At 42.1% G+C, this 11,579-nt stretch overlaps 1 protein-coding gene across 1 annotated transcript; it reads right to left on the bottom strand.

The window, feature by feature from the left end:
* Positions 1-10,576: 10,576 nt before the first annotated feature.
* On the bottom strand, positions 10,577-11,208 carry LOC311171905 (large ribosomal subunit protein uL22-like; the record flags this gene model as incomplete). The annotated part of the gene is made up of 1 exon (XM_084234937.1): positions 10,577-11,208. The coding sequence occupies one exon, from the start codon at positions 11,206-11,208 to the stop codon at positions 10,639-10,641; it is 570 nt and encodes a 189-aa protein (XP_084091063.1). The 3' UTR covers positions 10,577-10,638.
* Positions 11,209-11,579: the final 371 nt, after the last annotated feature.

Genomic DNA, 11,579 nt, shown 5'->3' on the forward strand with positions numbered 1-11,579 from the left:
TGTATTTCACTCTATCTGTTCTGCTCCCCACTCTGTCTCTGGTGAATTCTCTCACTCCTCACACCTCTGGCCTACACCCCAGTTCTTGTATGCAAAAATAAATAAATCTTTTAAAAAACAATATAAGGTAGAAAAATCTAAATATAAGATATCATCTTATACACCATGATTCTAAATATGTTTAAAAAATAGGTAATTTGCAAAGAGCTGATGAGACTCAGCAACAACAAGGAAAAATAATCCAGTCAAAAAATGGGCAGAAGAGCTAAAAAGAAACTTCTCTGAAGAGGAAATGCAAATGGCCAACAGACATATGAAAAAATGTTCAACATCACTTGTAATCAGGGAAATGCAAATCAAAACTACCATGAGATACCATCTCACACCAGTGAGAATGGCACATATTAAAAAAACTAGCAACAACAAATGTTGGCGAGGGTGTGGAGAAAAAGGAACTCTTCTGCACTGTTGGTGGGAGTGCAAACTGGTCCAACCACTATGGAGAGCTGTGTGGAGATTTCTGGACCTACTAAACATAGAGCTTCCATATGATCCAGCAATTCCACTCCTAGGTATTTACCCAAAGGACACAGAAACATCAATTCCAAAGAGCACCTGCACCCCTATGTTTATAGCAGCACTGTTTACAATAGCTAAGCTTTGGAAACAACCCAAATGCCCAAAAATAGATGACTGGATCAAGAAGATGTGGTACATATATACCATGGAATATTACTCAGCATTCAAAAAAGATAAACACATGCAATTTGCAGCAACATGGATGGCGCTGGAAGGGATCATGCTCAGCGAAATAAGCCAAAAAGAAAAAGAAAAATACCGGATGGTCTCACTCATAGCAGGAATCTAGAAAACTTAAATAAGGGACCAGGAAAATGAATATAAGAAAGTGAAAATCAAAATCAACAGAAAACTATGAACCAGAGACACTTTTTGGGGGGTGGGGGGCGGGAGGGGAAGGATTGGGGTCAGAATGGGGCGTTTGCAATTGTATGGGGGAATATAAAAATAAAATTTAATATTTAAAAAAAAATAGGTAATTTATAAAAAACCAAACACTATTGTGTTGGAGTGATAGGTTTATGGATTCTTTTTGAGGGTGAATATTCTTTATTATTACTTGAATCAAGTAGAGTTCTTTTGTTGCAAGCAAAAGAAATTAAGTTAAATAAAAAAGATTTATGGAGCAATATAGGAGTAACATATGCAATGAAAGGAATTAATTATCGGTCAAGAGGAAAGAACAGGAACCAGGGAGATTACAGAGATCTTAGAAAAAAACATTTCCCTCAATCCTGGTGGTGCAAGGGGTTAAGCACTGCACTATGAAGCAATTCACAGCCTCTGCAGCATGAGTTCCATCCCCTCCTCGGCCAGAAAGAAACCCACATGGGACAGCAGACCTCTCATGTCTCGCCTGCTGCTCCCCTCAGCAGTGCATTTCAGTCCTTCTGCCTGTTCTGTTCCCCACTCTGTCTCTGGTGGATCCTCTCACCCCCTGCATCTCTGGCCTGTACCCCAGCTCTTGTATGCATAAATAAATAAATCTTCAAAAAAAAAAAAAAAAACATTTCCCCCAACAGCTCCCTGGGATTTTTCCTTTTGATGACTAGTTTTAAATGTCTTCTGTCCCTGTGTGCCTCTGCTCAAATTTCAAATCTTTGAAATTTGACCAGTTTTGTAAATCCCATTCCTTTCCTCCTCTCCCCTCCCTTCCTCTCTACAAAGCTCCCCCTAATATACCTCCCCCACACTAAGCTCCATCTCACAATTGCTTCCTAGAGAAGTCAACCTGTGACAGTTCTGGGGAACAAAAAGCCTGGAGGATTACACCGTCTGCCCCCTGTAACTAGCAGCCAAGATGAATGGTGGCTAAGAACTAATAAACCCACTTTGTCATTTTTTCCAATATACAAAACATGGGTCCTTCCACCTCCCCTGAGACAGAGAGGCTAAATATGTATGTAGACGCCAGGAGTACGGCCTATGTTTTCTTAACAAAGTAGGAGGCTTTGGAACAACATTGAGTGATATTAAAGAAAATCATTAGAAATTATTTATTAGATATATGTGAGGGAAAATAGAGCCAGTCAAGAAATTCTCTAGTTGTATTTTTTTTTTTATAGAGGCATGTTTTATTTATTTATTTGTTTGTTTTGTTTTGTTTTTGTTTATACAAGCACTGGGTACAGTCAGAAGCGCGGGAGGGTGAGAGAATTCACCAGAGCCAGAGTGGGGAGCAGAGCAGGCAGAAGGACCGAAGTACACTGCTGAGGGGAGCAGCGGGCGGCAGGAGAGGTCTGCGAGCCATGTGGGACCCTCCTCTGGTGGCCGGAGAGCAGCCGGGGATCGAACCGGCGCCGCAGAGACCGGCGCCGCAGAGGCCGCGGGCAGCTTCGCAACCCAGCGCTCAACCGCTGCACCACCAGGGAGGCCCTAGTTGTATTTTTTTTTAAGATTTATTTATTTATGTGTACAAGAGCTGGGGTACAGGCCAGAGGTGTGGGTGTGGGGTATAAGAGGATCCACCAGAGACAGAGTGGGGAACAGAACAGGTAGACTGCCTGAAATACACTGCTGAGAGGAGCAGTGGGTGAGACAGGAGAGGTCTGCTTGCCATGTGGGTTGCTCCCTGGCTGGCCAGGCATTGAACTTGTGCTGCAGAGGCTGCGGATTGCTTCATAGTGTGGTGCTTAATCCCTTGCACCACCAGGGAGGCCCCAAAATGCTCTAGTTTTTTCACTTGGGTATCTAGTGGATGGTAGTGCCATTTACTGAGATAAAAGAAAAACAAGTCTGGAGGAAAATAGAGTTCAGTGTGAGGTACCTTAAGGACATTAAAGTAGGGTTGCCTATTAGGCAATTAAAGATACAGATCTGGAATTGAGGAGTGTGGCCTGAAACAGCAGTATATGTGTATTCATTAGCATTCACCTGGTAATGATGAAGATCCCACAGAGCTGACAGAAAAATAACTTATGCAACAGAACTAAATTTATTTTTAAAAATCAACAACTTCTAAAAAAAAAAAATCAACAACTTCTAATTAGTATTTTCAGAGAATTGAGATGATATCACTACTTAAAACCAGAGCAAGGATGCTATAAAAAGGATGACCAGGAACGTGAGGCAGTCTGGGAATGAAAAGTTTTACTGGGAAAATAAAAATTTCACTCGAAGAATTAGGATAGTTGATAAAATAACACAGAAAGTAGAATAGTGAGAGAAAAGGTGAGAGTCATAAGGGATAATTCCAGAAGATCCATGTAAAGGCAGGAATGGACACAGGGCAGGTTTTCTGATCCCATGCAGACTGGGTAAAGGAGGAGTCAGAGTCCTCAGTGGCTTTTGCAGGCCTTTTTTTGGGATTTACCATGTATATGGCAGGTAGGGGGACCGGGGGGCAGGGAGGCTGGCAGGCCTCCCAGCCCCCAGCAAGTCTTCACTCTATCTGGGCTCTCTGGCCTTCTCTGCTTCTGCTTCTCTTGCTTCTACCTTGGCTTCTACTCGGCTTCTTGGCTTCTGCTGGCGTCCCCGTGACGCCGACCTTAAAAGCCCAGTCTTAGCCCAGGTGAATCCCATCTACCTATGCCCACACCCTACTCCAGGTGCCCGCCATCAGGCATGCATTCAGGACTGCAAGGATCCGTCATCTGTCCTGATGGCAGGAGGGCAGAAAAGCCTGACATTTTTCCTTACCCTACAATCCAAAAGCCAGTTAATAGTATCATTATGTAGATCCTGTTCTGGGTTCTTTGATTATTATTATTCATCCCCGGATGAGTTTCTAGACCAGTTTTTAGCAGGAAATTCATATGAAGAAAGCCAGGGGAGCTGTGTTAGCCAGTGGAATGTGTCCAGCAGCAGGGCAGAAATGGAAAGGAAGGTGAAGAAGGGGCTATCTGTTGGGGTGTTCTCCCTGAGAACACTGAATGGGGTGGATCCAGATCCCTGGTTGTGGGTCTCGCCTTAATAAAGAGGACACTTTTTGTGCAGGGTAGATGTACACACAAAAAAATAATGTGTGCAGGTGTAGATGACTTCATAGTTGATATCTTAGTCTGTTTAAGCATCTAAAAGAGAATATCATAGATTGGGTGGATTATGAACAGAAATTTATTTTTACAGTTATGGAGGCTAGGAAGTCCAATATCGACCCACCAACACCCTTGGAGTCTTGAGATTGCCTGCACCTCCTATGGGGGAAGGGGCGAGGGAGTTCTCAGGTCTTTTTTATAAGGACACTAATTTGGTTATGGCTGCTTAACCCTCTTCACCTTCTCACTTCCCAAATACCATCACATTGGGGATTAGTCTTCAACATATGAATATGAGGGAGACAATTAGTCAATAGCAGGTGAAGTGATTAGAAATGGAAGTTCTTTTCTGATAGTTTCTGTTTTCTCTATGAAATAGGCCCTGTCATCTGTTGAGATACTGGGTGAACATGGAGGTTGAGGTGGGATATGGATAGGGAACTCTGAGGAATATGGAGATTTTTTTTTAATAGTCTAAAATGAAGAATAAAAAGAAAAAGGCAATTTAGGGCAACAGGAACAAATTGCCAGGCCACTCTGAGGGTCCAGGTCAGCTGTAGGCCAATTCCTGACAGAAAAAAGGATGGAGTTTGTCCTGATTTTTTGGTTCAACTTTAATATATTTACGTCAAAATTTTAAACCAATGAAATTTTCTGCTGGTTCAAGTGTCCATTGAACAACCACGTTTATTCACTGGTTGATATTGTTTTGTGACGTATACACACAACTTAGTTCCAACTTTCGTAGACACAGAAATGAAATCCATACAACTCACTTTAACCTTTTGTTACCACAGTTGCTGCCTCCTCCAGAATTTTTGAATTTGAATGAAAGAGCATGCAGGGCCCAAATGAGGAATCTCTGAAAAAAAGAGGAGGCAGACTAGACTCATAATGAAAAGGCACCTGGTTCTTCTGAGAGTTGTATAAATGACATATAGAAAAACATCCTCCTCTGAGTCACAGGCTTCATTTTTACCAGCTTCCAGGACCAGCTTAATTTCCTTTGATGTTTACAAAGGAACATGTGATTATAAAGGGGAAAGGTGAATCATGTAATAATCTAAGGATGCAGGAGTAGGAAAGGCAGAAGGAAGAGACTGAACATCTCACACCTGAGAGGAAACTGGGGAGAGGACTTCCTTGAGCTCTCTTTGGGTGACAGGCCCCCCTCTCTCTTTTGCCCCCAAACTCCCTGCAGGGACCAGACACTTGCTTGTCTTCACTGCCCTACCCTCACCATCCAGAAGAGAGCTTGGCACGGCACAGGTACAGAGTAAACATCTGGTGACTGAATAAAGTTCACCATGCCGTGATCAGTCACTGGCTTTTTACATGGTTGAGCATGCATTCTCCCTCTCCCCTCCCTTCCTCGCTTTAGCAAAAAGTTTTCAGACAGCCTTTGGGGTCTTTCCAAAAGACAAATAGTCCCACGGCTGCTCTAAAGGACCAGCCGCCCACCTTCCAGTCAGTGCTGCCTCTGTTCTCCTTGGAAAGGGAGGCACAGCTTGCCTTGCAAGAAACTTGCATAGAAAATGGTGCAAGCTGTGCTGTTTTTCACCCTCATTTTCTAAATTGAAGAAAGAGAAATTTAAGGAATCTTAGGAATATAAAACTTCTCTGGAATGATCTCTATGGAGCTGTGCTTGGAACCAGCTGAAATCCTGAAGGGTTGTCAAGGCAGCCAAGAAGAAAAGAAAATGAAAAATAATTTAAACAATCTTAGCCAAACGCTGAAAAAGATATCTAGAACAGCTGCTATTTTTTCCTTCCCAAAATGGTCTGCCTTTCCCCCAGCTTAGAGATTCTTATGTAGATTGTCTTTAGATTATTTAGGGGTAGAAGAAGAGAAAGGAGGAGGGAATCCAGTTTTTAGGAAGTAGCATGAGTTGACTAGTTATACCCTGTAAATTGTGTAATGCACACCGCTATTCTACACACGCTGACTTCCTCTCCTTTTAGGGTGCCACTGACTGGTAAGTGAGGGTTTTATTCATGGCACTCTCTTTTAGAGGTTGTCCACAGCGTTTTGTTCCCCCTTCACAATTCAATCTATCTTAGGGCTATAAATCATCTCTCCAGGATTTCACCCATGGGTAAAGTAAAGAACCATTTCACTTACGGTTACCCAAAAAAAGAGTGCAAGAAAAAATTTAAATATTGTCTGCCAACTGGGCAAGGAACACTTGACTGAAATCCAGCAATGGCCTCCCCAAGTTTGTCCCTTTGCTGTGACGAGTGCACAGAGCCTATAAGCATTCCCTCGGAAATCTCCACCTCCCACTGCCAAACTGGCCTGGCTGGTTACCAGAGACACAGAGAGGATGAGAAGAGAAAGCCTATGGAGCAGCAATTTGCTTGTACCTCCTTCTCACCCCACTGTGAGGTGAATGTGCCAGGATGGAGCTGAATAGGAGAAAGGAACTGAAACTGATTTGCCCAGGGGGTGTCTGACTGGGTGAATGTTGACCCAGCAGGGAAGCACAGAATCTCTGCACCCGGGTCTGGCCTTGGGCATGCTTGGCTGAGTCATTGCTTCACCAGGAATGCAGCTAGACTGGAATGCAGGGCAGGGGCCCAGATGCCTGAAGAGGAACAGTACTTTAGAAAGGGGGAGTGAAGAACTACATTCATAAAAACTACAAGGGATCATTGTTTATTTTTTAAATCACACACTGCAGGTAAATAAAAATATTTTCTATCTACCTTTCCTCCCACCTTCATTACAGGTTCCTCCTTAGTGCAGTCACAGATTTCAAGTAGCAGTATATCTTGCCATCCTTTTCAGAGATTAATACATCTGTACTACTTATCTGTATTTATGTATTTGTCTACATATGTGTGTTCATGCAAACACACACTTATATACACAGATTCAGAGGGAAGGGAAATTTTGCTTGACATAGAGTGTGTATTGTTCTTCACCTTACTTTATTAAACATTTTTAATTTGTCCATGCCTTTGGAAATTTTCTTATGTTCATGTGTTCTGATTCTTTCTAACTGCTGCATATACTTAATTAACTCAGAGGCATTGCTGTTTATTTAACTGTCCCTCTTTTGATAATCATTAGGTTGCTCTAAGTTTGTACAGCTACAAAGAGAACTTCAAATAGAACAATTTTATACCTGCCTGCTTTTTGCACTTATGCCAATATTTCTCTGGGGTGGCTAGCAAGATTGCTAGGTCAAAGATAAATGCATCTAAAGTTGGAAGGATGACTGCCTGATTTGTTCTCCAAAAAGGCTTGACCAGTTTATTTCCAGCAATGGTACAAGAGAGCCCCCCTTTTCCAACATGCTTGCCGTGCATGTCAATCTTTCTTATCTATTACCTACCCATAAAATGTATGAAAAATGGTATTCATTTTTTTATTTGCATTTTCTCCCAAACTAGTGAGGTTGTACCTTTTCTGTGAATTGACTGTTCATATTCTCTGAACAGGCATTTTTCTGTATTTTTCTTTTATTTAAGGACATACAAGAGGGAGTCTTTTGCTTTATGTTCTAATGCTTTTAACCCAATCTATCATTGGAATTTTAGTCCCATTTATAGTATCTTTCATTGAACAGATTTAAAGTTTTGATAAAATAAAATTTAGTAATCTTTTTCAAACTTTTTTCTTCTGGCTTTTGCAAGTTGTGTATTATTTCAGGAGTCTTTTCCACTCCTATGGTCAGAGACAGGGTCTCATACATATTTTTCTAACATTTTGATAACATTTTCTCACCTAAATCCTCTAGAATTTATTTTAATAAATCATATGAGGCCACAAGTGACAACCTTTTCTAACAACAGCCACTTCCTCACCACCATCTGTTGAAGAGCCCCTCCCTTCCCTTATTGTTTTGAAGTACTACCTTTATAAGACACTAAATTCCTATATATGAGGTTGTTTCTCCTCTCCATGTGTTTCCATTAAGCTGTTGATCAATAAGTGTATTGAATTTATGAATAATCTGGGGATATTTGTTTTCTTGACAACATTAAGTCCTCTTCAGGTCTCTGTCTAGGTTTCATAGTTTTTTCTTAAGTTCTTGCTCATATTATTTTTTTTAAGATTTATTTATTTATGCATACAAGAACTGGGGTACAGGCCAGAGGTTTGGAGGGGGTGAGAGGATTCACCAGAGACAGAGTGGGGAACAGAACAGATGGACTGAGTGAAATACACTGCTGAGGGGAGCAGAGGGCGAGTCAGGAGAGGTCTGCTGCATCATGTGGGTAGCTCCCTGGCCGGGGCTTGAACTCATGCTGCAGATAGCTTCATAGGTTGCATCTCAACTCCTTGCACCACCAGGGAGGCCCCATATTAATATTTTTAGTTGCTATTTTCCAATTGGTGTTACTGTGAATGGATTGTTTTTTTCCTTCTATCATGCTTTCTATTTTTTAATGATTGCATTATTGACTTTTTTTTTTTTTTGTACGTTGAGAGTGCATCATTGGGTCTAATAGTTTTTTAGTTCATTTTCTTGGATTTTCTGGGTAGTTGATCATGTTAACTACAAATAGAAACTCTTGTGTCCTTTCATTTCTGTTTTGTCAGGACTCTTTCAGGTATGAATAATAGAAGACTAATTCAAATAAACTTAACTAAAAAGGCAACTTATGGATCCACTATTCAGATAAGAAGTCAATGTGACTGGATGTCTAGAGCTGGGGCTTGCTTTTTCCATCTTTCCAGTGAAATTCCTCTGTCTTTGCTCCATTTCCAGACAGGATCTCCTGAATGGTGACAAGATGGCTGCTGGGTTTCCAGGCTAATGTTCTTTTCTCTCAGTCATACCCACAAGAAGAAAACTTTTTTAAAAAAAAATTATTTATTTGTTTATACATGCACTGGGTACAGTCAGAAGCGTGGGAGGGTGAGAGAATCCACCAGAGCCAGAGCAGGGAACAGAACTGGCAGAAGGACCGAAGTACACTGCTGAGGGGAGCAGCGGGCGGCAGGAGAGGTCTGCGCGCCATCTGGGACCCTCGCCTGGAGGCCGGCGATCGAACCAGCGCTGCAGAGGCTGTGGGCAGCTTCGCAATCCAGCGCTCAACCGCTGCGCCACCGGGGAGGCCCGAAGAAAACTTTTTTTTAAGTGTTGCTATTCACAAAAATTCTAGAATTGACTTTGATACCTTGATTTGGTCACATGCTCAACTCTGAACCAATCATTTTACCCAGCAGGCTAGAATATACATATGGACAGAGAATGAGACCAATAGGAAAATTAAAGTGTTGTATCAGAAAAAGGGAAAATAGATGCTAGGTAGACAAGAAACAAAAACAAGATAAAATAAGGGCCCCCCAGTCTATTATATTTAAGACTTTGTCAATAATTCAACATTCAAACCTTTGATATCTTATTATTACTTTTTTTTTTTTTAGTTTTATAATCTCCCCATCTATTTTTTAGCCTGGTGCGACTCTTCTCCTGTTGCCACTTTTATTTTATTTTATTTTTTCTTGCAATTTTTTTTTTTATAGAGGCATGTTTTATTTATTTGTTTGTTTGTTTGTTTATACACGCACTGGGTACAGTCAGAAGCGCGGGAGGGTGAGAGAATTCACCAGAGCCAGAGCCAGAGCCGGGAGCAGAGCAGGCAGAAGGACCGAAGTACACTGCTGAGGGGAGCAGCGGGCGGCAGGAGAGGTCTGCGCGCCATGTGGGTCCCTCCTCCAGTGGCCGGGGAGCAGCCGGGGATCGAACCGGCACTGCAGAGGCTGCGGGCAGCTTCACAACCCAGCGCTCAACCGCTGCGCCACCGGGGAGGCCCCTGCTTTTATTTTTGACTCTCTTTCCTAACATTAGTTTCCTCTTTCACTACCTCCCTGCCTCCCGTCCTTCCTTTTTATATCCCTCTGGATTCCATCTTCAGTCTAATAGTTTTGCCATTATCGCCATCTAGTTTCTGGGACTTCTAGGCCAAATCTTGGTCTAGTTGATCCTATAATGGTCCTGTAGATCCAATTCTACAGGGTCAGATTCTGGTGGATGACTATGTCTGATTGGTCTCCTCCTTAGGCATGCCGCTCTGTAGAAGATGATAGTCCTAGTCAGCTCCTTTAAGAGGCGAGTCCTATTCCAGCCCTTGATTTCAGGAGAGTCTTCTGCCCTACATGGGAGACTGTGTACTTCAGACTGCAGATAGCTTCATAGTTTGCATCTTAACCCCTTGCGCCACCAGGGAGGCCCCATATTAATAATTTTAGTTGCTATTTTCCAATTGGTGTTACTGTACCCTGTATGAGTCCAACTCCTGAATGCTTCTCCATGCTTTTGGCAGAATCCAGCAGGTCTACAGCTTCAGCCTACGTATGTTGTTTCTGTTCCATTTCTGCACTACAGAAGTGTTTTCTAGTGTGAATGTGACTGACGTTTCTCCATTTTGTATTTCATCTGTTAACACTAACATTTTGGATTAGAGTGATCCTCGAAGTGCCATCTTGGCTCTAAGTCCACATCATTTACTCTCTGCTATTTGCTATCTAATTTCTCTCCACCTTTCTTTTTTTTTTTTTCCGAAGATACTTGAAATATATTTACTAATGAAAAGACAACCAACATTTTGCTTTTACTTTTGCTTCCTTTTATTTCACGTTGAACTTATTCCCTTGCCATAGTTTTTGTTTCTTCAGTTTCTTCTGCGATATCTTTTTCTTCTGTGCCACCTCCTCTTCTGGTTTAGGAACAATCTGCTCTTTTTCAGTAAGGATCATCTCAATGTGGCAGGGGGAGCTCATGTATGGGTTAATCCGACCATGAGCTCTGTAAGTTCTGCGACGCATCTTAGGGGCTTTGTTCACCTGGATGTGCTCAATGACCAGAGAATCTACATCTAAGCCCTTAAGTTCGGCATTACTCTCTGCATTTTTAGGCATGTGCAGTAAAAATTCAGCACTCTTTTTGGGCCACCGACCTTGCGTCCAACCCCACTGTTTGGCCTGGGCACACCTGCCAACACCACCATTGTAACGACGGAATGGCACGCATTGCTTCTGTAGAGTAACATCCTTCAGATACTTGGTGGCTTTTCGGATATGCATACCCTTGATGGCCTGGGCAGTTTCACGAGTGTTCTTAAAATGAACATGCAGATTTGAACCTCTTGATTTGCATGACTTTGTAGGGTTTTCTGGGTCAAGTGAGTAGCGAACCATTTTCAGAGATCACTAAAGCCGCATACGGGAAGAGCTCTCTCCACCTTTCTCTTGGAAACTGCTCTTCCTGGTCACTGGATTAAATAGCTTTTTCATTCATTCTTCATTTTCCTTTACTTCTCTGAAGCATCCGTCAATGTGACCCTTCTTTCTTTTACCCCGCTCTCCCTTTGGCTAATACATGTTCCTCAGTCCTGTGTGAACCACTATGATTCACTACCTCTTCTGACACTTCCTTTTTTTTTTTCCTTTCTTGTTTTGACTCTTTTTACTTCCTCCTCCCATTTTCTAACAGTAGATATCCCATAAACCCAAGACCTTCGTACTCTGGATTTACCCTCTCTTTTTCTTATCCTCCTAGTTCCCAAAGC

This window comes from Talpa europaea (genome assembly GCF_964194135.1).
Source record: "Talpa europaea genome assembly, chromosome: 6".
In the NCBI taxonomy this organism is placed as follows: domain Eukaryota; kingdom Metazoa; phylum Chordata; class Mammalia; order Eulipotyphla; family Talpidae; genus Talpa; species Talpa europaea.